General features: G+C 41.1%; 2 protein-coding genes across 3 annotated transcripts in view; one reads left to right on the forward strand and one right to left on the reverse strand.

The window, feature by feature from the left end:
* Positions 1-20,856, reverse strand: part of LOC124550607 (alpha-actinin, sarcomeric) — a 470,999-nt gene extending 450,143 nt beyond the window's left edge. Inside the window, exon 1 of the mRNA XM_047125325.1 lies at positions 20,626-20,856. Coding sequence (XP_046981281.1) covers positions 20,626-20,742 — 117 coding nt within the window. The 5' untranslated portion in view covers positions 20,743-20,856. The remainder of the gene's footprint in view (positions 1-20,625) is intronic.
* Positions 20,857-20,893: 37 nt separating this feature from the next.
* LOC124550608 (uncharacterized protein C19orf47 homolog) overlaps positions 20,894-27,571 on the forward strand; it is a 44,820-nt gene continuing 38,142 nt past the window's right edge. Inside the window, exons 1-3 of one of the 2 annotated variants that reach the window (XM_047125327.1) lie at positions 20,894-21,107; positions 21,474-21,670; positions 21,750-21,855. In XM_047125327.1, coding sequence (XP_046981283.1) covers positions 21,089-21,107; positions 21,474-21,670; positions 21,750-21,855 — 322 coding nt within the window. In that variant the 5' untranslated portion in view covers positions 20,894-21,088. The remainder of the gene's footprint in view (positions 21,108-21,473; positions 21,671-21,749; positions 21,856-27,571) is intronic. The other variant, XM_047125326.1, reaches the window with a different exon arrangement.

Genomic DNA, 27,571 nt, shown 5'->3' on the forward strand with positions numbered 1-27,571 from the left:
GGTTGTCTTACATAAAGAAATATTTTATGCTATCTTGGCTGCTGAACAAGTATTACAGCTAGAAACTGCGTATGTTTCCAGACAGCGTAAATCAAGGCGCGCACATTATCCGCGTTATATTTATCCTTTAATTGAGGAAAAACAAAATTAGCGACTTCCAACAAAATTTACATCTAATTTCCAATCTCCTAGAACCTTTTTCTTGCTGACGACCCCCATAAAATAAATAAAAGGAAAGTTTATCGCTCACTACATTTTCGCTATTCATGCAGTAAAACTTAAGCATCAGACATCATGCATTAGTTTATTCCTTCACTGCAAATTCCATTCGCTACGCATGTTACAGACAGTATCCAGATACACCAGTGAATATTCCTGCACAATTATATCACTGTACCACACAGTTCAGAAGATATGTCACAAACATTGAGATATGTGAAAAACTAGCTTTTCTTAAAACAGAGCTCGATTCTTTGAAGATGATATTTGGTTTGTGGGGCGCTCAACCACGTTGTTATCAGCGCCCATACAAATTCCCCATCTTTTTCACAGTCCAGTCTCGCTCCTTCGCGAATGACGACGAAATTATGATAACAAACACCCAGTCCCCGGGTGGAGAAAATCCCCGACTCGTCCGAGAATCGAACCCGAGATGCCTTGATGCAGAGGCTAGACTACGAGCTGCGCACGATTCTTTAAAGAATAGGGGGGGGGGGAGCGGTTGGTTTGCTGTTTCTTTTTTTCCACAAATACAACTAGACGTGGCTGGTAAGACGGGAAGCAGAGGAATACGATGTTATATACATGGACCAGAGGAAGAAGAGAGGATTGGAGTTTAACGTCTCGTCTACAACGACGTCACGTGGAAGAAGGGGCCATCCCAGCATTTGCCCCAAGCGATTTGAGGTAGTCACGGAAAACCTTAATGTGGATGGCCAGCAGGGGATTTGAACCACTGTCATTCCGTATGCGAGTCCAGTGTGCTAACCACTGCGCTATCTCGACTGATATGGATGGACCACTTCCAGGATGGGTATGGGAAGGAGGGTGAATGGGTAGGGGTACGGATGGGGAGTTTTCACTGGATTCGGAAATGAGTGGCTGGGGGTGGAAACAGGAACAAGAATATTTAAGTGTTGACGGATTGCAGGCACGAATCCAAGGGTGTGGGTAATGACTATGACGTCTCGCCACCGAAGAAAATTTTACTCTACGCGTTTATATTCTAACGTGTCAGTTTCTATATATCTCAGCCAACTTACGGGGAACAAAGTACGATGAAAAAATATTCCAGCCAGGTAAATGCTCATCCACAGGCTCACTATACCTGATGACAATAACAAACCCGACACGTCACTGAGTCCACGAGTCGAACCGGCAAACCTCAGGAAGTCTAGTGAGGCGAAACAAAGGGAAAGAGCCCCCACTACCGAAGAAAATGACAAAAAAGCTTACCTTCGGGAACATAAGTGGAAACGACAGGAAAAAAAAACCAGCATTTCTCACATTTACTCGCTAGCTTGGTCATAGTCTGCACATCTATGTTCACAACCGCAACGGTTAGTGAAATACTGATCAAAAATGGTTCAAATGGCTCTGAGCACCATGGGACTTAACATCTGAGGTCATCAGTCCCCTAGAACTTCGAACTACGTAAACCTAACTAACGTAAGGACATCACACACATCCATGCCCGAAGCAGCATTCGAACCTGCGACCGTAGCGATCGCGCGGTTCCAGACTGAAGCGCCTAGAAACGCTTGGCCACACCGCCCGGCATACTGATCATATTACAGCTTCAAATTCGTATCTTGTAAATGTTCGCACTGTCGAAGTTCTGAGCCCCTGCGATCAGTCGTACGACATATACATTACAATTTTTCGGGTGAGTGCTTATCGAACCAAAATAAACAATTTTTTGGGGACGTACACTATCTAATAGAAAGTATCTAGACACTTATTAGTTCACATTAATATTTTCGACTTTATGACGGCTTGATATCTGCTGAGGGCATTTTAAATGTGTCTGAAGGTCTGTGTAAGAATGCCAGCATGTTCGTCAAGAGCCAAAACCACAGAAGATATGATCTTGGGCGTTAGAGTCTGGAGCGGAGTCTACATTCTAACTCAATGCCGAAGGTGTTCCGATGGGCTCGGAGACTCGAGGCAAGCCAGTCCATTTCGGGGATGTTTTTGTCCACCAACCATTGCCTCACAGATATTGCTTTCTGACAGGGCGTACTTTCATTCTGATACCATCACCGTTTCCGAAATGTGCCTCTACTGTTATGCCGTACACGTTCACATCCACCCAAACCCGTCCACCGGAGTCCCACAGGACATAGCGTGATTCATCACTCCAAATAACTCTCTTCCAGTCATCCGCTGTCCAGTGGAGTAGCTCTTTACGACAACTGAAGCGATGCTTAGCATTATCTACAGAAACGCGTGGCTTATGACGAGTTGCTCGGCCACTTTACCAAGTCCTTCTAAACTCCCTATGCACAGGCACTGTGGTATCTGGACTACCGATAGCACTTGGGAGCTCAGGAGTGATTCCTTCCATAGATTTCATGCGATTTTTTACAACCAACCTCCGTAATGTTCGATGGTCCCTGCCAGTTATTACCATGGTCTGCATGGTCTTGGTTCGGCTGTGTTTGTTGATTCGCACCACAGCCGACTTAGGCAGCTGTATAGAAGGGGTGAAACGCTCCTGGTGGACTGGTTGCGCAGGCGTCATTCACCGACTAGTCCACGTTCGAAGTCCATGAGCTCTGATGACCAATTCTGCTCTTACTGCTTCAATGCTGGGAACACACATACTCCGCGCCTCTTCTTATAATGGCGGATCTGCCTCCTCGTTGCATCTAGCGGCCAACTCCACATTACACAGGCGGGTACAGATACTTCTGATCGGGCAGCATATGTTAAATCAACTTACTAATTACTGCTATGGGCCAACGGCCTTGCCGCAGGGGAAACACCGGTTCCCGTCAGATCACTAAGTTGGGCTAGCGCTTGGATGGGTGATCATCCTGTCTGGCGAGCGCTGTTGGCCAACGGGGTGCACTCAGCCCTTGTGAGGCAAACTGAGAAGCTACTTGATTGAGAAGTAGCGGCTCCCGTCTCGCAAACTGACAAAACGGCCGGGAGAGCGGTGTGCTGACCACATGCCCCTCCGTATCCGCATCCAGTGACGCCTGTGGGCTAAGGATGACACGGCGCCGGTCGGTATCGTTGGGCCTTCATGGCCTGTTCGGGCAAAGTTAAGTTAATCACTGCTACAAATAAATAAATATTCTATTAAAATATTTTATATATTTAACATTATCATTAAAATCACACGCATCTGTAGCATGTTAAAAGTGAGTGCAAAGGGAGTTAGATGGTGGAAAGAACGGGAGGAGAGGTTTGGTTTAATAATTAAAGAGACCAGACTATGAGGTCATTGGTCCCTCCTACCCGGTACAGCAGGTCACCAAACTGCACACCAACGAGCTTAGTGCGCGAAACCCAAGGAAAGAACAGACCACCAAGGTCTACCAGAGGCCCTCAAAGGCAGTATGTGCGAGGGGGGGACATACCACCGGCCATTTGCCAGAGGCACCCCACCCAACAACATGCAGGAAGACTAGCGGCATGGACAGGGCGAGTGAAGCACAGGAAGAACACTAAGTAAAACAGAACAAGCGAGAAGAAGGAAGAAGAGCAAAGGAATGGGTAGGGCGAATGCTGGGGCAGACCACCAAGTCCAGACAGCCATTGCCTGGTTGGCACAGAGGTGGTAACAGAGCATCCTACCAACCTCTCAATGGGCTTGCAAGGCTGAGACGCCCTTCTTTAGACAGAGTGATAGAAAACCCCTTCATGAATAAACTGTAATACTAGGTCAGCTGCTGAGGCATCGTCCGCTAACACCAGGGGTAGCGAGTCAGGAAGATAAAAGTATGCCGCACAGCGGATAGGTTAGGACAGTCCAGCAATATGTAAACCACCGTCAATCAGGCACCACGATGACAGTATGGTTGATCCTCACGATGGAGAAGATGGTAATAAGTCATGCAAGTATTGTCGATGCCGAGCCGACAAGGGACAAGGGTGTCCTCATGAGAGGTCCACATTGAGGACCTCCACAAATTCACTGTCTCCTTTATTGCCCATAATTTGTTCGGTGAAGCCAGAGTATGCCATCCTGTATTCCAAATCCTTAGAACTTGACAGCAAATACCGATCAAAGGGTCGATGCTAGAATACCGATCTCAGAGGTAGCTAGCCGGTAGCCAATTTGGCCATCCTATCAGCGAGTTTATTATCCACGATCGCAACATGATGCAGGGCCCAGACAAAGACCAACAAGCAGCCACATTGTTTGACAGCAAAAAGGGAATCCTGGATAATCAGGGCCAAGGAATGACGAAGATATCCTAAGTGCACAAGAGATGAGTACCAACTCTGCTGTGAAAAAACTGCACCCATCCAGCAACGAGTGGAATTCATTACATCCCACTTGAACGTAAGCAAAGTCAGCGTGATTGGCAACCATTGAGCAATCACTATAGACTACTTCTGAACTCCGAAACGTGCGGGGAATAGAGAAGAATTGGCAGTGGAGGGCCTCAGGTGGACCACAGTCTTTTGAACCTTGTGACACAACAAGACAGAGCTGTGGACGGGTGTTGAACCACGGAGGTGTACGTGAGCGGACGCAGAGACGAGGTTGTAGAGGAGAAAGCTGGAGTTCTGAAGAAAAGAGCCAGATGTGGATGGTAATCGTAACCCAAGATCTGGCCCATCGTTGCAGGAGATGGATCTTTGTATGTGGAAAGAGGAGACTAGTTCGTGTGCTCTGTGTAGCAGCGGATGCATAATGCATAAGCGATCGACTATTGTTGGTGCTAAACTCACAATAGTGGAACCCTGGCCTCTGCTAGGAGGATGATCACGGGGCCAGTCCAAAAGACGCTAGTGGTCAGTCATACCCCACAAGGGTGGGAGAGGATGGGACAGTTGGGGTAGCCACTAAGAAACAATGGAACTCCTCTCCCTCTCGCCCTCCATAACAGGACCCTGGAACAACACCCTGACTGTGGTAATGGGAGGCTGGATGGAACAGTGGAGCCTTCAACTACGTGGAGGATAGATTACTACAGCGTGTATATGGCAACATCAACAAAGCACACATGATGGTTACGACTACCTTATTTGAAACCTCACATTGGAAAACTTGCCAACTGATCTACTGCACATACGAATCGAAATGTCCACTCGGCAGTTAACCGTCCACTGGTGTCCAGTTTCCAATCACAAGACTGTAACCTCAATCGCTGACTGCTCAAACATGCGCACAGGTGGTACAGGCAAAGTTCTGGTTCGACTGAGTCCACGGAACAGTTCAATATGACAACAGGCGCAGCATATACTTCACTTTAACGCTGTTTGCAGTACGTCCATGAGACCTGTTTCCCAGCATTACGACCGTGTTCCGCGTACCTTTGTCAGTTCCAAAGCAGCACTCAAATGAGTTTTGTGATATGACGTATTGTTCCGTCGAGAAATCACTTAACACTACCAACTGATAGTTGAAAGACACGTGGCAACACGTTGGCGGGCCAAGGTTTTTCGGGTAAACTGCATAAGTTGTCCGCCTCCGTAGCGTAGCGGTAGCGTTGCCGCATACGACGCAGGGGACCCAGGTTCGATTCCCGGCAGGGGCTGGGTGTTGTGTGTCTATCATCATTGACTCTCAAGTCGCCGATGTGGCGTCACCTAAAAAGGACTTTCAATACGGCGGCCGTCCTCCCCCGAAAGGGGCCTCCCGGCCAACAATGCCATACAATCATTTAATTTCATTTCACTGCGTAAGTTTTGGTGGGAAGCCGTTACACATCCTCCATATAGTTTCCATCTCTCCCCGTGCGATTGCCATATTTTTGGAGCCTTAAAGAAAGACATTCATGGCTGTCGATTTGCTTCGGATGAAAAGATGCGCACCTGGGTACAATCATGGCATCGCAGGTAACCATGAACACTTTTCCATTAAGGCACTAACTGTCTTGTCTCACGGGGTGATAAATGCATCAACAGCTATGATGATTACTTTTGAAATAATATTTTACTTCCATTTCTTCCACCTGTCTGATCTTCGTCTGACTGTCCCTTATAGTTTATTTTAAACAAGACACAGAACACATACAGCTGAGATTTGCACGGTTTTGTAGCTGTATTGTGTGCAATATAGATACGAGGATAAGAAATATGGGTAAGAAGCCAAGCCAAACCAAATGCAGTTAGTGGAGCTTATGGACCTTACCCGAAATGCAATTTGTAACGAGCTACCGAAGGCAAAGCCCCTTGTACGTAAATACTCAGCGATATCTTTGAACGAGCTCCGAAATTTTGTCGGTGACGTTCGGCTTCACCGTGCACCTGTACAATAACAGTTTTCCAGTTAATACCTTGGAATGTCGATTGCCGTATTTGATATGACACCGAATTATTTAGTATTTGGCCACAATCCTATAGATCAAACTAACTCTTTTTGTGAAAACAATTATCTGGTATTTTATAGGGGGCGCTAAGTGAAACCGTAGTATAAAATGGGCATAGAACGGTGTCTCGGAAACCATGAGATCACATATTTCTTAAATTTCTCGATGAAACAGGTGTCCCATCATCTTCGCGGTATCCTCTTAGGCTGGAGCAAAGTGGCTAGGACGCCTGGCACCAATTAGCTGACCGGGTCATTGACTTATCAGCTATACCATCTCTCTCTCACGCAGGCACGCGCACCACCATTATGCCGCAGTAGGGAGCGTATGACCCAACAAGGCATCACAGCGGCAGAATAACACGACTGTAAGAATTATAGTTTATTGTTAACGGTACAAAGCAGTATTAGGTTATGAGTGGTACAGTATCCCTTCACCGAAATCTTGGTTCTGGTGCCTATAGCATAGCCTGAGCTCTGTTTTTCGTTCGTAATGATAGTTCTAGTTGTGATTGGTGAACCCAACGAATGACAATAAATACCGCAAGGTGGGGATCACACTGCATCTCTTTACAGCAGTACTGGAATTCTTAGTTTGTACGTGCTTAATTGGATCACTCACAGATTACTATTAATTTTTTTTATCTCACAGTCCAAGACCTGGTTGTGGAATATACCACAACAAAACAAAATCATTTGTTACAGCGAACCGAACACAGCCAGTTACTTTTCTTTCTACAAATTTCAAATTCAAGTATTAAAAAGAGAAAACAAATTTTGCAAACGGAAATTTTAAAACAATCTTTTGCACATTAAAAATGCTTTCTAGCTCGTCAATATTTGTTTCTCTAGAAGCACAGTTTCTTTGGTTAAGCATATGATGTTATCTCCGACACGGTGAAACGTGCCTAAAAATTCCCAAACACAAGTGTTTTAGCTTTTTATGACTGTTTTCAACAATACCACTTTTGTTCCATCCTCCGGTTTGAAATTCTGAAGATCTTGTATTATCCAGTTCTCTGTGGATGCACGTCACATAGCGATCACCGTTCACTTAGCCCTTTGTGTGTTGCCAAAAAGCAGTAACTTCTACATACATACGACCCAAACTACCTAACCGTGCATGCCGGAGGATATCTTGTAGCACCGCTACTTATTCACCTTCCTGTTGGTGGCAGTAGCATCGTTCTGCAAGTCAGTCGCAAATGCCGGTCCTCTACAATTTCGCGAAAAGAACGTCTTCTTACCTCCCGGGATTCCCACACGAGTTCACGCAGTGTCTCCGTAATACTCGCATGTTGATCGAGCCTGTTGTTGTTGTGGTCTTCAGTCCAGAGACTGGTTTGATGCAGCTCTCCATGCTACTCTATCCTGTGAAAGCTTCTTCATCTCCCAGTACCTACTGCAACCTACATCCTTCTGAATCTGCTTAGTGTATTCATCTCTTGGTCTCCCTCTACGATTTTTACCCTCCACGCTGCCCTCCAATGCTAAATTTGTGATCCCTTGATGCCTCAAAACATGTCCTACCAACCGATCCCTTCTTCTAGTCAAGTTGTGCCACAAACTTTTCTTCTCCCCAATCCTATTCAATACCTCCTCATTAGTTATGTGATCTGCCCATCTAATCTTCAGCATTCTTCTGTAGCACCACATTTCGAAAGCTTCTATTCTCTTCTTGTCCAAACTGGTTATTGTCCATGTTTCACTTCCATACATGGCTACACTCCATACAAATACTTTCAGAAACGACTTCCTGACATTTAAATCTATACTCGATGTTAACAAATTTCTCTTCTTCAGAAACGATTTCCTTGCCATTGCCAGTCTACATTTTATATCCTCTCTACTTCGACCATCATCAGTTATTTTACTCCCTAAATAGCAAAACTCCTTTACTACTTTAAGTGTCTCATTTCCTAATCTAATCCCCTCAGCATCACCCGATTTAATTTGACTACATTCCATTATCCTCGTTTTGCTTTTGTTGATGTTCATCTTATATCCTCCTTTCAAGACACTGTCCATTCCGTTCAATTGCTCTTCCAAGTCCTTTGCTGACTCTGACAGAATTACAATGTCATCGGCGAACCTCAAAGTTTTTACTTCTTCTCCATGAATTTTAATACCTACTCCGAATTTTTCTTTTGTTTCCTTTACTGCTTGCTCAATATACAGATTGAATAACATCGGGGAGAGGCTACAACCCTGTCTCAATCCTTTCCCAACCACTGCTTCCCTTTCACGCCCCTCGACTCTTATAACTGCCATCTGGTTTCTGTACAAATTGTAAATAGCCTTTCGCCCCCTGCATTTTACCCCTGTCACCTTCAGAATTTGAAAGAGAGTATTCCAGTTAACATTGTCAAAAGTTTTCTCTAAGTCTACAAATGCTAGAAACGTAGGTTCGCCTTTTCTTAATCTTTCTTCTAAGATAAGTCGTAAGGTTAGTATTGCCTCACGTGTTCCAACATTTCTACGAGGTCCGCTTCTACCAGTTTTTCCATTCGTCTGTATAGAATTCGCGTTAGTATTTTGCAGCTGTGACTTATTAAACTGATAGTTCGGTAATTTTCACATCTGTCAACACCTGCTTTCTTTGGGATTGGAATTATTATATTCTTCTTGAAGTCTGTGGGTATTTCGCCTGTCTCATACATCTTGCTCACCAGATGGTAGAGTTTTGTCATGACTGGCTCTCCCAAGGCCATCAGTAGTTCTAATGGAATGTTGTCTACTCCCGGGGCCTTGTTTCGACTCGCGTCTTTCAGTGCACTGTCAAATTCTTCACGCAGTATCTTATCTCCCATTTCATCTTCATCTACATCCTCTTCCATTTCCATAATATTGTCCTCAAGTACATCGCCCTTGTATAAACCCTCTATATACTCCTTCCACCTATCTGCCTTCCCTTCTTTGCTTAGAACTGGGTTGCCATCTGAGCTCTTGATATTCATACAAGTGGTTCTCTTCTCTCCAATGGTCTCTCTAATTTTCCTGTAGGCAGTATCTATCTTACCCCTAGTGAGATAGGCCTCTACATCCTTACATTTGTGCTCTAGCCATCCCTGCTTAGCCATTTTGCACTTCCTGTCGATCTCATTTTTGAGACGTTTGTATTCCTTTTTGCCTGCTTCATTTACCGCATTTTTATATTTTCTCCTTTCATCAATTAAATTCAATATTTCTTCTGTTACCCAAGGATTTCTATTAGCCCTCGTCTGTTTACCTACTTGATCCTCTGCTGCCTTCACTACTCGAGCCTATCCGTAACAAATCTAGCGGCTCGCCTCTGAATTGCCTCGGTGTCTTCATTTAACCCTATCTGGAGTGGATTCAAAACACAAACCGTACTCACGAATGGATCGCATAAGTGTGATTATAAGTCTTTTTTATATAGATAAGCTACATGTTTCTAAAATACTCGCAATAAACCGAAACGACCTTGTGTGCTGGTTCCATATCATATCGCTTTGCAACGTTACGCCTAGATATTCAATCGACGTAACAGCCGATAAAGCGCGAGACACACCATTCCCGAAAAAAGAAATCTGCTTTTGTACAAAAATAAGTGCATTTACAAAATCGATGTACCGACATTTTTCATGCTCCGGACAACCATGTGGATCCATCAGTACATGAAGGGGCACCTTCCACGCAGAAAGACTCTGAGTACTTGATATCAAGTGCTGCGCTCCTACCAAAACCAGTTCAATCTTTTCCCGCATTTGCATAAATACTCCTCAAAGATGTCGCACAACATGTCTAGGAAGATATATCCTTACGATACGCCTCGGTAGCTGGGCGGTTAGCGCGACGAATTACTAACTGAAGAGGCCCTGGTTCGATTGCCAGTCGGATCGAATATTTTCTCCGCTCGGGGACTGGGTGTTGCGTTGTCCTTACCTTCGTGTCGTCATAAATGACATCCCGTTATGAGAGGGCTACATAGGCAGGCCCCGAAAGGCAATACAATAAAAAGGGTACATTATACTATTAAGTTGGCGATTCCTTGCCCTATTCATTCTTGTATGAAGTTAGGAAAAATTAGTCTGTATATGTCTTCATATGCGATCTAATTTCATTCATCTAATTCCCACGAACACACGAACGTGATCGATACTTTAGAACTGCTGCAAAGCGTACGTAGAATACCGGTTCTCAAACTTTGCCTCGCAGCTTTACATTTCCTCCAGTTTCCCATTAAAGGTCGGCGAGCATCTCTATTACACTTTCATACGGGCTATGCCGACATTTTAGCACCGTAGCAGCGCAGGTGGTTTTACTGCAGCTGTAAGGCAAATGCCAGGGCGACTATTTCCACCAAAAAGAAAACAGAAATAATAGAAACTTCAACCAAGTCATATATGCCACTAGAAATTGAATGAAACCCAAAAAGAATACGAGAACCCGAATGAGTAAATAAATTGTGCCAAAACAGAAAAACATTCCAACCTCCATGGCTGAAAAGCGGATACATCGCGCCAGCAACATCCTCACGCTGTCCATCCCAGAGACGTGGAAAAAAATCTCCGACTTCGATTTCCGTCGTCATGCCTAATTGATAAGGACTCTAACGCTGGAACAGTTCTCGATAACTCTTCGAGCTATCCGACCGATATAGGGAATTTTTCCTGCATCCTTCAAAGAAATCCGTGTCTTCCGTTTACATTCTCTAATCCCGATTTCATGTAATCGTTCCATTTCATATAGCTTCTTAGTATGGCTTTAAAGACTTAAATAACGTGGCGTGCGCAATACGTTCACCATTTATCTTGACATAGGGTTTTCTTCGTTACAGGCATTATCTTGTTTTTAAAGACAGCTACCATTCATAACTCCAAGTGGAAATTTTTCCGAGTAGTTCTGAATGTCCCTGCGACCGCCCAACGACTATTCTTTAGCGTTCACAACAGCATCGTTAGTAGGCAATTCGTTTTAGATATTACTACATGCCATCGCCATCTCTTAAGATTACGGGCTATTCGTATATAAATATTCACTGACTTCGAGTTACATTGTATGTTATGTATAACATTTTTCTGTCTTTGCGTTTAAGAATTAGTTAGCTTTTCCTTTATTACAAATAGCCGCATAAAATTCTCTTCATGATAGGAGAGCTCACGAAGCATTTTGAAGTTACCAATTAAACAAAGTGGTTAAAACTCAGTGAAAAGCCCAAAGATACGGCATGTCCCTTTGAGCTGCCGCGAAATAAGTGGCTTCAGCTACCGAGTACGTGGGATGTTACTTCGTATTTTTTCCCGTATTTCACACAAAAAAATTGTGAAGTTACAATAGAATTCAAGACTACATCGAGAAACTCACCGAACATTATATCTATGCGAGTTGGAAGGTCTAATTACAAGTCTATTTAGAACACAAAAAACTCTGGGACTGTATGTGCGGTATCAATACTAATCCAAAGTAGTCAAGGCAAAATCGAAGCTAATTTTATTATTACGTCCAATCAATTACATGTACATACAAGATGTACCAAAAACTAACAAGGTCTGTTAAAAACTAGATCAAGCTTTTAAGACAGTGGTTAAGGGGAGGTTTACTATCTTTTGGTTCAAAAAATCTATTTTTTTTAAATTGCATTTTTGGATCCATAAAAGTGTTTAGAATCCACCCCTGAAACGTTGTTTCCGAATACGGAACGGAAATGTTTGTTATTCGCGGTTGAATAAAAAAAATGCAACTGCCTGAAATCGGCCTCTTTCACGGACCATTTTTGTTTTCTTTCGCAGGACCAGTTATTGTACCAGCGCTTGGAAGTTAGCCCCCAAGGATTTGCACTCTGGTGCGAAGACCGTGGAGATTGCGACTTTCCTGGCAGATAGCAGTTTCAACGAAGGGTATTCAGCAATTCTGAAGACCATGACAACGATGGAAGTCACTCAGGGACTCTATTCGACGCAGCTCGCCAAGCATTCAGACGACCACCGGATACAAGCGGCCGAAAACCGCTTGTCACCGGCCGTACGAGCGGCTCTGGAGCAGCGCAGGATGGCCCAGATCGAGCAGAACGCCCTCTATGAGGAAGGGCTAGTTCATGGACCCGGAATAGCAGATTGAAAGTAAGTTGCATAATATTGCATTTATATGTGGCCAAAACTTCAAACGCGTTTTTCTATAAATGACTTTTTATCGCGCGGTATGGTAACTTCAAATCTACTGAACCGATTGGCATGATTCTTTGGTTACGACGAAACTAACTAAATTGTGTAGGAGTAGTACCACTTTTATTCCTCTCCATCAACTGTAAATAATTTTACTTGGTCGACAACGTCGAAAAATCGATGAACAACCCTATTTTTTCAAATGGCCGCCATTTTGTTTCCTATGGTCCAAATAATTTAAGCGAGGTACAACTCCTAAAGAATCTTATATACTTCGTCAACCCAATTTTGATTTCACACGAGCTGGCTGACCTGTGACATACCGCACGTGGAGGTCTACATCGAAATTTTGTTTCGTTCCGACGGCACTTCCGCCTTTGCTCTTCGACATTTCCGGTCGAAAAAATTCCAGTTTGTAGAGGAAATTCCAGTTTGTAGAGGAAATATCAATAAACATTTTGACCAAATTTGATATTGATATTTATAACACAGAAAAAAATTCTCAAACAACATGCTTTTTTTCGGGCCAAAGATAGTCAACCTCCCCTTAAACAAACGAGTGCCACCATTGACGGATATTATTACTACGCTGAAGTCGCTTGAAAGAGTCAGGGATTATGTGAACAAAATCAAGGCAATTGCTCGAAAATTTAGAAATATTAAATTTGATATCAATGATGACTGGCTTGGAACACTAATGTTGGCCAGTTTGACTGAAGCATACAAATCGATGATAGTAGAAACTGATGTCTAGGGAATAAAAATCACAGCAGTCATTATAAAAAAAGCTTTAGAAGGAAGTGGCTGATCTAGAAAGTTCGGCATACATCAGAGTAAAAAGGAAAAACGGCAACATGCAAAACATAGTGAAAAGCAATAAAGGCAAGCTTTATTTCATTCAGAAATTTTCCAACCTAAAATATGCTCTTGGATCATTGCACATCTGCCTGTAATAAAGGTTCTCAAATTTTACGAAACAGTAGGCCTGCTTACCACAAAGATGGCCATTTAAAATCTCTGGGCAATTAATTAACAACTTCATTCGAATAACGCCGACCGTTTACTACCCTAGTGACGCGTCTTTGAATTCTGCAATACATTTTTCCGTCCCGCAAATAAATGCCCCTGTCCCTACAAATTTAACAAACACCCTTTTATTTTGAATAAGTTAGCTGCGATCACGTACGCTTTTTTTGACATGCGAATAAAGCTACTGCAACACTAATAAATTAAAATGCTAAACTACTTAAAGACGAACTATGAACAACGTAATTATAAACGAAAGCTCACCTCTTATTAATCAATCACAAAACAGGAGCGATTGCAAGGCTAGTACGTTCCGTGGCGACGATCAGAGAAAAGATGAGTTAAGTGTTCTACTAACAATTGTTCCTTTTCCGTAACAGCTGAATTTGATATAGCAACAAAGATATATGAGATTTGAACCTCTAATCGACTAGTATCTCTAAATAAAAGACTATTGAAAATACGTGTGACCGAGCGGTTTTAGGCACTTCAGTCTGGAACCGCGCGACCGCTACGGTCGCAGGTTCGAATCCTACCTCGGGCATGGATGTGTGTGATGTCCTTAGGTTAGTTAGGTTTAAGTAGTTCTAAGTTCTAGGGGACTGGTGACCTCAGATGCTAAGTCCCATAGTGCTCAGAGCCATTTGAACCATTTTTTTTTTAAAATACGTATCTCAACGGAATATATATTATTAAGCGGCTATGCAGGGACACGGTTTCACTTTCAAGTTTCCTATCTAACGACAAAAAACTTTATTTCCAATATTTCATATAGTTATTGAAGTATATTGGCTACTATGTTTTCGCTGTTCGTGCAGTAAAACTTCTGCATCAAGCACGACGTTTTAATTTATTTCTTCTATTTCACAAAAAATCTTAATCCCGTGTTCACCTTCGCTACCACCGATTCTACATGTTCGCTGAATTACATTTATGTTCGTAACATTATCCGCTCATCCCTAACATTATCCGCTGTGACTGCTCCAGAGGTTTACCTATATTCCTTTTTAAGTCAGTTACCTTGAATTTATCCATCTCAAGAGGTATTTTCCAGTACCACACCAACAAAAAAAATACTGTACGTCGTCCTGCTTATTGTTCCATGTCACTGGAATAACAAAGCACAGTTTATCCTGTTTACAAGTAGGATAAAATATCAGGTGCACAGAACGTCGTACCAATATCGTTCATGTCCGTGTGTTACAGGATCCTCGAGCGTATTGCAAGCTCTACCATTTGGATGTTCCCAAAATTAATTATTCACTACGCAGCGGGGTGCGCGCCGATGTGAAACTTACTGGCCGATTAAAACTGTGTGCCGGACAGAGACTCGAACTCGGGACCTTCACCTTTCGCGGACATCTGCTCTAGTGACTGCGCTACCCAAGCACGACTCCGAACTGTCGTCACATATTAACTTCCGCCAGTACCTTATCTCTTACTTTTCAAACTCCACGTAAGTTCTGCTACGGAACTTGCAGGACTAGCACTCCTGGAAGAAATTATATTGCGGAGACCTGGATTAGCCACAGCCTGGAAGGATGTTCCACAATGAATTTTTTACTCTGCAGCGGGGTGTGCGTTGATATGAAACTTCCTGGCAGATTAAAACTGAGTTTTAACTACATTAAATTTCCTACGAAGAGGTTCTATTCATTTTTTCTAGAGGAGTAACTATTTGCACGTAGCGATTGTTTTTTTCTCAATCAGCAAAGATTCAGGAAAAACCGCTCGTGTGCAATATCGCTTCCTTTATCCATACCCGAAACCCTGCAAAACAATAAGAGCCAGGTGTACAAGAGGATTCGTGATGCTAGGTTTCCAAAAGCGTTCGACATTGTACCACGTTGAGGACTGCTAAACACCGAGCGAGGTGGCGCAGTGGTTAGACACTGGACTCGCATTCGGGAGGACGACGGTTCAATCCCGCGTCCGGCCATCCTGATTTAGGTTTTCCGTGATTTCCCTAAATCACTCCACGCAAATTCCGGGATGGTTCCTCTGAAAGGGCACGGCCGACTTCCTTCCCCATCCTTCCCTAATCCGATGAGCCCGATAACCACGCTGTCTGGTCTCCTTCCACAAGCAACCAACTGCTAAACATGATCGTACGGATTATCATCGCCAATACGCGATCGGTCCGAAGAATATTTGACTAATACAACCCAGTACGCTATAATGGATGGCGAAAAGTTATACAGAAACGATACTAACCATATGTGCGCCCCAAGGAAGCGTATCAGAACCGCTAATGTTTTCAATATTCGTTAGTGACTTATCACATAGGATCAGCATCGCAGTAAGATACTTCTCTGACGAAACTGTTGAGAACAGAACACGAAAGAGTTGTGCGAAACTGTCAAATGGTGTATTAAATGACAGCTCTTTTAAAATATGGAAAAATATATTCAAGCTACTACTAACGACAAAGGGGATGGAACCTGATTGCAGCCCATTATACGATTAGTGGTGGACATCTTAAGCATGTGGAATCGTACAGGCCTAAGTAAGTCTATTTAGGGTTAATATTACGAAGCGATCAGGAATGGGGAAATATTTAAAATCAGTTTTAGACGAGGAGAATGGAAGACTTCGATTTGTTGGAAGGATTCTAGGAGCGAGCGTAGAAGACGCTAGTGGGAGCACTTCTAGAATACTGTTCCAGTCCTTATCAGGTAAGCAAAGCAACAGACATAGAAATAATTGAGATAATTGCTGCTAAGATCTAACAGATAGGCATAGCCCGCACAAAAGTGTAATAAAAATGCTCGAAGAACTTAAAACTGGGAATCCTTATAAGACAGGCGACGCAATTCTCGCTGAACGCTCTTGGAAATTTGGAGAATCTGTATTCGATAAGAGACTCAGCTATCACTGTTCTGGCACCGTTGTACCCTCCGTCACGCTATGTACAGTGCCTTGCGATGTATATAGGATGAGTCAGCTGCCCAACCGCAGACGTTTTACGCAACTCGCAATATGGACATGGCTTTCATAAACCACGCGCAAGATGTTCATATTCTTTCACTCGCTGTGCACAAACTGTTGGTCCTGCAGGAAAACTGAGCAGGGCCTTTTTGTGGGAAATTTTGTATCTTCAGATTTTTTACTGAAATACGTTTTTGTTGGAGGCCACTGCGTTCGAGTTATTCAAGAAAGACATACAAAAGGGACCTCCAAACGCTGCTCCACTCCACACTCATCGCTCACCAGTCACGATTTCTGGTATGTTGTTCGTGGCGCCTGGTATTATTGTTTGTGACACTAATTCCTACCACTGTCCAAAAATTTCCAACTGCACGAACTATTCCCTTAAATTGTTTTTGGTCTATTCATTGGGCAATTAAGCCCTCTGCATAGTCGGGTACGTCATTCACATCATTAATTTAAACGTATCCGTGAGGTTAATGAACGAAATACGAATTTTGTAAACCTTACGCCAAAACTAGTTACGTCGACAATTCGATCCAAACTTAACCCTTACAAGCACAATAGTTTCGTTGTCAGAAGGCCTGGCGAATACAACGATGCAATTATTTTACGTTATTAAAATTCACACAAACATCAATTTTATGATTTATAAGTGCTCGACTAATCTGGCGGTATGAAATGAAGTCAGTCAATGTCAACAAAAGAAGATCAAAACTGGGAAATAATTCATGTAATTGTGAATATTTGTACAGTTTTAGAATAGGGTGCCCTGCGATCTCTGGTGACAACGTATTCCTGCACAAATTTAACTACATTAAATTTCCTACGAAGAGGTTCTATTCATTTTTTTTTTTTAGAGAAGTAATTGTTTGCGCGTAGCGACCGCAAGAATCTGAAAATCCCGCACGTGGGTTATGAGGGCCACCTGTAACATTTTGGGTTGCATAAAACGACAGTGGTACGGACTGCTGAATCATCCTGAATTTTCTGACGATCCTCAGTTACGATAATTTCCTGTATTCAACGCGAAGTCAAGTAGTAGATCGTTATTAGTGGATCAGGGGATGGAGGAGGGAGTATAGGGAGACAAACCTACACCATATAAACTTACTGTTCCGACTCTCGTATATTCATATACTTAATGCTGAATTTGGTTTTCGGTGCACTATTTGCCGTTAGAGGCACGATCAAAAAGCTATTTTACGTTCAATTCTGACTACAGAATACATAAAGATCATTTTCGCACAGATGTAGATCAAATATCAGATTTATGTGATGTGAGATTTTCGTGGTGCGGATCTCATGTTAAACTGCAGCTGTCCCTACCGTCAGTTGGTCTGGTCGATTCTTCATACCGGCAGAAGGAATGGACACGCCTACTTACGAACAGCGGCGTTTGGCCTGCTGACCCGGTGACTAGTTTCTTCCAAAATGTAAGCACATTTTCTTCGTTATTTACATTCACCTCGAACGGAGATGTCAATGCTATACTGCATGCGCAATGCTTAATTTTCAAATGTAGAAATTTAAACGAATTGTATTTACTTTCATCGCATTCGAACAGCGTCAATCATAGCCGTGCAACGAAATTGACGGGTCTATGATCTTCATACTTTTTTTTTTTCCAGCTCGGCGTAAACTCTGTAGTATACCACGCAATCTATACATTCAAAATTTACAGTATCTAAGTGAGATCCAATGACCCGTCATTACATAACGGTAAAACGACCTAAAACCTCTGTGTTTCGTCTATTAGATTACGCAAACTGTTCATCGGGGAAACAATGAATCTGTCTATAGGACGTTGCCTTCAGCAGTATGGTAGCTTTCAGTTCCTCAGTACATTCCCAATGGAATTAATTGAAGTACTACACATTAAAGATGGAGCAGTGATTTAAAGGAACGCAGAATAAACAACCCAAACTTCCGTATATCGCTATATGAATAGCTGGTGCCCGTCAGAACGAACACTGACTGTACTTTGCTTCAAGAACGTATTTAGCATGACGGAAATAATAAAATTAAATACTTGCGTAATGTTGTAATTTAATAACAATGACAAAATTGCCACAATAAAGAAATAAAGAAACAGTGATGCAATTGACGCTGGGATTAAACTTCAAAATATTTGATGACATTATGTGAATAATAAATGTTTAGCTCATGTACTACACTATCGTTGGTATACTGCGGAAAAAAATTAAATAAATAAATAAATAAAAAGCTACCAACGAAGAGGACTGATACCTGAGAAGAAAAAAAAAACGTGACTCCCAAGAAGAAAGTTGTAAACTACAATAATATTACAAAGTATCGTGAACCTAAAAGTGATCTCTGTTGAACGTGCCAAACAGCATTACGGGCTTGTGTCAACCAAACCAGATCGTTCCATGAAGGGTAAACTGATGTCCAAAAACTGATATTCATATCAACCTCAAAATCATATACACCCCCTCTTCCTGAACTGGCAAGCCTCACCCGACATAACTTCGAATTTGGTTTCCAACTTTATTAACGAAGTTGCTCATCCCTTCACTTATCAATCTGTGGTAGACTTTGATAACCTCCCAGTAACAAAAAAAATTTGGGAGTAATATAAACTGAAGGCTGTCTTGGTATTTAAAGAACCTATCAAATTTCCTGAAGACACATCAGAGCAGATTTAAATTTTTGTGGTACTTTTACGCAAATTCGGGTGTTAAACGTTACACAAATCACGGGTATTCTTAAGATTATCAACTGAATCATATCTTTTTAATCAGAAATAATACTTACTTATAAAGTAGTTCACTGTGTATAATATTTTGATGTATCACATATCAGCACAAAATGCGTAGAAACAGGCTTAAAAATCATTACCGATTAATTAAATTTACGGGAAAATCACTAAAGATAACATTTATTAAAGGTATATGGACCTTATTGATAACCTGTCACGAATTCCATCCCAAAATACGAATTTCACGATTCAGCATTAAAATATATGGCTAGTACATGTTGCGAAGTTCTCACGCATGTACACACACACACACACACACACACACACACACACACACACCATCTGAAATACCAAAAAGACTCTGAGGAACGTTACATGTGGATCAGAATGTAGAGATTTATAGGTGATCAACCACGATTGCGTGGGAGTGGTGATTGTAAACATTGACAACGATCGGTAATTATTTCCAAGGAAGTAAGCTAATTCAACGAGTCTTGAAACAGAAAGGAATGAATAACTATTTGCCAGAATCGTATGGTTGAAAACACGCGTGTGTGATGAAAAAGTCCTTGGTTCGTATTGGATGTGTTGTCTTCTCACTGTGTGATGTCGCGTTGTTTATTCAGAGCAGTCCGCTCTGAATTTTTACACACTATGCAATCGAGCAACGAGCAATACCACCACATTCATACATGCATATATGATTTATTTATCCGTTGAAAATTAAAAGAAAAAAAAAAGGGACAGACTTTAAGCAACAGGCGAGTCAGTACAGTTAACTAACCAGTGCTCTCCGATTTAATGTGACATCAGTTAGAGTATTTATCAGTAATGAACAATTTCAAGACTAAATTATTCGTGCTTGCATACACGCAAAAACAAATTTCGGACACCTTTTAACATGATTTGAGAAGTGACTTTAGTTACAATTCAAAACCGGCCTCCTTCGAAGACCTGATATTAATTTACATATATATTGTCACAGGAAAATCTTTCAAAGAAATCTATCATCGAATAGCCGATCGGCGAAGTTCCGATCTTGTGCGAAAACTTATCTCAACAAAATCCTACCGGTATGTTTGTATCGTTGATACAGTAATTTTAGCAGAAATCAATTTACTGCTGTTTCTATGCGCTCTGGATACATCGCACAGATTTAAAATTACTTTCTCGCCGATTATCTGAATGCGATCACCTTTACATATTAACATCATTTTTGCATTACGGAACGACCACCAAACAAATTTTTGAATATCGTTGGCGCACTACGTGCTTCATGTTATCGGCTGGGAAAGGCGCGGTCTCTGGGAAAAAAATAGACTGAAGTTACATACCTTTTTCTGCTGTTTTTCCCATGCTGGATCGAGAAGTCCTTCTCGCTCCCATTCTTCTTCTTGTTCCATGTATCCATCCCCGTACTGGTCTATATTATTCACTGCGTGTTCGGTCATCGTTGCGGAAAGTCCCTTCCACGGCAAGAATATCGAGGCAGGGCGTCCTCGGTCACCGTTCAAACCCTCCTACAGGGCTCCTAGCAGTTCTTCTCTCGCTCAGCTAGAGTTGAGAGTGAGTGGGGATAAGTAGTGGGGGAACCGGAAACGATGACCAACAGCATCAGTTGAAGATACAGTGCCTGAAAAGTGAAATGTTCGATCCTATTCATGAATGTTAAGAAATGCATAACGGAAGAAGCTTGGCTACAGGAAGCTTAATATGCGAACTATATGACTGTTTTGAACGGAATTGACTTGTGTAGACAACAAACAAAACACAGACTATCGTAATCTCAGTTTCAACATGGCTGAAAGGGGTACTGGTGAGTACGACGAAAATTAAATATTTATTCACGAAGAAAAACAGTGTTTTCAATTCTCAAGACATTATTAGCTCAATGCAGTTGATGAGAGCGTGACTGTATTGTACGCCCTAACCCTTGATTTACGATTCCTGTAGTTGTTTGTTTAGTAAACAATTCTGCAGTGAACATCAATATATTTTGACATATACTTACTTGTGAACTAAAAAGTATAATTTTAACATCACTCATGGGAACTACGCTCTCACTATAAATTAACTAACATTTATTCCAGCAAACCTTCGATTGTCGTGCCACTCCCACTTTAAATGTCTTTCATTGATTGTAATTAGTGAATTGTAACTGAGAAATGTTTTCTTCCTATAGAAGGTTGGGTTAAGTTCTTCCGGGAAGCAGGAATTCCTGCAGCAATTGCTGCAGATTATGCTATTACTTTCAATGATAATCGCATACAGAGGAATATGCTGTTGGATTTGAACAGAGAAATACTAAAGGAAATGGGCATTACGTTGATAGGAGATGTCATTGCAATATTGAGACATGCAAAAACAGTTCATGACAAGGTAAGGTAAATAACAAAATTAATTGTTATAAATGAATCAGCGTAATTTTGTATACATGCTACGTATGTTTGCTTCATAGAGAGCACGTGAAAGAATTTTGGCTGCACAATCATCACCACAAAAGACTGCATCCCGTGGCCAAAAAGATGGAACAGAGACATCAGTAAAGGCAAGGAAACACAACGGTGAGTTCGTAAATCATTCACATATAATGACGGTTCTCCACAGAGTACTATCAGCGTATGTGATACAGTGTATTTATTATGTGTATAAATTTCGGCACCGTAATCGGAATTTTACGATATTGATCCATATTGGGAGTGTGGTCTAGTTTCACTATGTGTGTACAGTGAACATTTAGGCCAACTTTCATTCCAAGAGAGAACCTATACATTGTAAAGGATGCCAAGACTTCTTCCAAATTTTAGAATATGCAAAAACAAGTTGACACTGTTTGTCATTAAACCATTAGTGTACTGTCGGAATATTCTGGCTCAGTTATATGCTATCTATGCCTGCTATCATATGCTTAATACCACATAAATTTGGTCAGTGTTGGCCAAGTCTCATATAGTGAACTTTCACACTGCTGTCAACTTCGAACAAGTTTCAGTAATCACCATTGTGCGCATTGTTGGAGTGTTATCCATCCCAAAGCTCATGGGCTTTAGTGTCATTCTCCTTTGTTTCTCATGATGAAGATATTACTGTAATTATGATAGTTACAAAAATTAAAACACATCTGACACATTAAATACTGTAAATGATGATGAAATAAAGGTTATGTATAGAAATATGTCTCAGAACTTGACTGTGTCAGCCGTGGATCATATATCGAAACTGTGGATCTTTTATCGAAAATTGTGTTGGGCGTAATGTAAGATAATGGAAACTAACTGCAGTTAGTAATAAACATGATCTTTATTAAACAATTTTGAAACACTAATATTCAGCAGCTTGAATATGCTGGATGAAACCTCTTTTTGATGTAATAATATTGACTGAAGCTGCATAGTATGATTATTTACTTACAGTCTTGCCCACCTTCACTAGCATGATTAAAAGGGTCTAGTGAACAATGTGAGCTATTGCTACGTTCTTTTAGGTTTGACACTTTATGATATGTAATTATCTTTTGCTGTGTGTGTGTGTGTGTGTGTGTGTGTGTGTGTGAGATCAGGTTTAGTGTTATTAGTGTTTTTTAACAGTAGGTCATGCAGTTAATATGGGTGGTGGTTTCGATTGTGTGCTGCTTATTAGATGCTTGTAAGTATAGTATTGATATCTGGTGTATTGAAGATCACAATACTGCTGTTCTGCTTTGCAAATTATTATTTTTTTGATGGCAGTTTTGCAGACACAGATAGATCTGTTGTGCAGCCTGAGTTGGTAGTTTTGTAACAAGCTGTCAAAACCCACAAATGTCTTCCAGTAGGAAGCAATTAAAGAAGGAAAGAGAAATGAAGACAGTGGTGACCAACTTATCTGTTGCACAGCCCAAGGGTGTGAATGCATCTTTTTTTTTTCCTCCTCTTATGTCATAGCTCTGCATCCCTGTGAAAACCTGTAGTGTTCCACTGTGAAAGTATATTTTCAAGTTTTTAATAGGCTTTGAGGCATTAATAACACCATGCTAATTGTAAATTTTCCATGGTCGAGGTCCTGTTACTTTGGCAACTTTTGTTTTGCTAGCATTTTCGTATACAATAGTCATTTCTTGATGCTCATAACTCAAACATTATATGTCACCGATCTGTCAGCATGTTATCACATTGTTTACTAATCTCAGTTGAAAATATTAATACTGCACAAGGGAAAACTCTCAACTTGGAAAGAAAAAAAAAAATACTGAATGTGTTATGCTGTGGTAATAGTGGAGCGTCGTGGTGGAACCAGAGCAGTGAGGTGTGCAAAGCATTGCTGGCGAAACAAACCATTTCTGCTTAGTGCACATGGTTATACCAGCAGAGTGGCACTGAGTGAAGCTGACTTATTTGTTTTTGAGAGTGCCGACAAGAACATTCAAGTGAATCCGGCTGCATTCAGACAATGCCAACAGTGCTGCATGTAGCATAGTCAGTGCTGTTGCTGGTGCTTGTGTTTTTTTTTTTGTTCTACTGTTGAGGAAGTGGGATCAGCAGAACGCTTGATAGCAGCATGGTATCGAAGAAGTTTGTTGAAGTATTCTTTCCCTGGATCTAAACTACATTGATTTTAATATTTAATAAAATGACTCAACATTGGATGTGCCTAATTTCCAGGGAAAAGAGGCTTTACAACTCATCTCTTTGGTAGTAGAGTCTTTCAGTATATTAAGCTCCCCATCTTGCATCAGGCAAAATACACTAGCACAATGAAATCTACCACTTTCGCTTTCCTTCCCATATCCCCCAACATTGACTATAATCTGTTTCCTGATAGGATTTGCATCTGCTTGTTGTACAATTGAATGAAAATGTTTATAACTATAAAACATTGTATCAGAAATTTCTGGGCATTTTACACAAATGTGTTTTCACTGCATTTGGAAAATTCTGTGTGTTACATAAATCATTTACAGTATTTCGAACTCATCTTCTGAAGGCACTCTCATATGGTGTGGCTTTGACGCCACAATTCTTACTATGGTTATGCGTCCTATTGTAAATGTCAGAGCTACATCTGGACAACTGGTTCCTAGAAACCTGTAACAATTTTCGTTTTACCACCTGACAGTGATGCTTAAAAAATTACATTTTCCCATTGAAAAAAATCTCTAGTTATTTTATCACACTAGGTAAGGAAGTTACGCACAGTAGCCATATGGCAACCTACTCTCTTCTTTGTGTGCTGTCATTTGCAAAAACTTTGTTTTGATATCTCAAACAGTTTGAGATACAAGAGAGTTGTAAATATTTCATTCTCGTTTTATCATCTGGATTCATAAGTGGAATGGAGTGTGCTATATATAATCCATTTTTTCCAGAATGGAGTGAGTTAAAGATATCATCCCAAGTTTAAAGAATAGTAAAATGTGTTAATTACATTTGGTACATAATAACATATGACCTAATGTGCACCAAACGTGAATTCGTAACGACCTCTATTATTCATTGCCAACTATTCGACTTGCCTGCAGTAGTTTAACCAATTTTGGACTATCACGATAACTATGATGATTAAGGAAGTAATAAGCTGTGCATCAAGAAGCTGATGAATGATGCTATGAGATGTGCAAAAATAATTTTAAATAATGGTTTCTTTAAAATTGTTTGAGAAATATTGAAGATTGGCTGGCTTGCACATTTGCTGTCCTTGAAGTGAAAGGAACCTGCCAGCTGCCACACCACTCCCTGGCTCCACTATACCTGGCCGCAAAGCAGTGCCGCGGCAGCTGTCCGACACACTCTGCTCAGTTGCTTCTCTCCATTCTAAACTGCGAGTTACTTAGCAATAAGTTCAAGTGATCTGAGGAAACGAGAATAGGGCGTAATATCAGTGTTAATGTAGCTTATCTGTGATGTAAAGAATATCTGCACACTGCCATTGAAACACAAGTCACTTCAGTTGACAAGTTGTCACATGCAATGCTTGTAGACTGTAGGACCAACTGTGTATCTGTGACACAAGTAATCATAACACACAGCTGACCACAATATGCACACATAAGTAGGCATCATGTAAAACTGTGAATGAAAAAACACATGAAGTTGGAGAAGAATGTTCTCTTACAGAGAAGTGTTGTGATAACTGACAGTTGACAGGAAGACCATTTGAAAGAGAGAAAAATTTACTGTTTTTATTTTTAATGCTAATAGTAGGTTCAATCATTTCTCAAAGAGCTTTCTGTAATTTTAGAAGCAGCAACAGTGTGACAGACTTCACTGTTGTTAGTAAACATAAAAATGGTAGAAAAGTTAATAAGAGGAAGATTATTCTGTTAGTTAGAACTACAGGACAAGTTTTGCTCTCAGTTGAAAAGTACATAGTCAGGGAGCACAGCATCACCAACATTTTCATACCAAACTCAGGACTCTACCAGGTAATAAAAGGCTTACTGGTGTGTGAGGGTTTTGGAAAAGGATGGGAGTACTCTTTGTGTGGGCTGAAAGAGGTAGCCCTTGACGTGGTTGCTTGTTTGGACAGCTATTCGGTTATTAAGATTAACAAGATCCTGAAGGCTGTGGAAAGTAAGATAATAAGGAACTTCAAAAAGTGTTGAGGTTCCTGACAATGAATTGAACACACCGTGATAACACCTGTTGAAACTTCCTTTGGTTGCATTATGCTAAAGATAGTGTAAGGTCAGGATATAATTGTTGCTGAAGTGGTAAATTTTCTACGTGGATTTTAGTTTACTCATGCCCAAATTCCTGGGCAACTGTAGGAGAGCTGCTTCTCTTTTTAGAATTAAGTCAGTTAGAAGACATCCCTTCTTAAGAGAGGTTCTTTAAATAATGACAATTACTTCAGATAAATGGGAATTGCAGATCAGAAGCCCCTGTGAGCTTGTTTCATGGGAAATTAGAGGTTGAGTGAATGAACTGCTGGTAGACACTGACTTGAGTGTTGTTTGTCTCTCAGACCATCACTCACATAGAGAAGTGTTACAAAAGCTGCCTTTAGAGGAATATATCATATCCAGTTTCCATTTGTTCCAACCATAACATTACTGTCAAGAGTATTTGCTTATCAGAAACTTTGTATGTTATCTACTTGATGGTACAACAAACGGACAAGACTTTGAAATTAATATCTTATATGCAATTACACTTCATCGTTTCCCCCTTTCCTACTGCTTATACAAAAACAGACTCTGTTTTTGTGTCCTCTACCTTCTAGCAGAAGGCTTAAAACATTGAGTTTGTAGGTGTGGGAAATGATGTGGCCATCTCACACAGATTTTACTGTCACTGACAATGGCTGCAGAAGCTTAAGAGTTTTTTCTGTTGATGATAGACATCACTCGTTGTCTCCAGAAAAACTTGATGGACATCTGCAATAAGCAATCTATATAAAAATTAATTTATGAAAGTGGGTACGCCACAAATTCATATTCTTTGCTAAATTTCTAGTGTTTCAGTCCAGCTGATCTCTAACATTGTTTTTGCATATGCTTCTTTTCCTGTCATTGTTCAATTTGGGCTCTGTCCATCTTTACCACTGAGTGATGTGGTGTGGTGTTTGACATTGGAGTTGAATCCAACAGGCATGAAGCTGAGGCCCTCAGTGGCCATTCAGATTTAGATATTCCTTGATTAGCATACATCGAACTGTGTGAGAGCTGGGATGGTTGCTCCAACAGTTTCCTTCTTACAGCTGAACTGTTGCCTAGACTCTGATGGTTTCTTCTTCATATCTTTTCCATTGTGGAGATCCTCACATTGAAGAATTTCAGAAAGGGCTTCTCCCTTTGTGTACGCAGATATTGTAATGTTTAATATTGTTGTATGGAACCAGTTGCTTTGTGGAAACTTCAGTTTTCAGAGATTTGGTGTTTACTTTTGTTTCTGTGTTGCTGTCTGGTTTATTCGCATCTACATGATGAATGTTCAGTGATAAAGGCTCATTTGATAATACTACAGACGTGTGTTTGGGAAGAGTTATCCTACCGTCCTGCTTTAGTTTTTCCATGGATTCCATAACTAACTTCATGTGAATGCTGGATTGGTTCCTAAATGGATGCTCTGTTTTTCTCCTGTACTCCAGCTGACCACTCTCCAGTGATCTTGATGTGGAGATAATGTTCAAATAGTTTTCTTTTCTTTAGTTTTCTAAAATACTTCACACTTACCATGAAACTTCTATGAGCGGTAGTCATAAAGTTTTAATTATCAGCTTGAGAAAATCTAGGTATTTAATTATTTTTTGCGTGTTTAGAGGTACATGTCTGCATTTTAGGTACACATTGAAATTCGTATG

Source organism: Schistocerca americana, chromosome 9 (genome assembly GCF_021461395.2).
Source record: "Schistocerca americana isolate TAMUIC-IGC-003095 chromosome 9, iqSchAmer2.1, whole genome shotgun sequence".
NCBI lineage: Eukaryota > Metazoa > Arthropoda > Insecta > Orthoptera > Acrididae > Schistocerca > Schistocerca americana.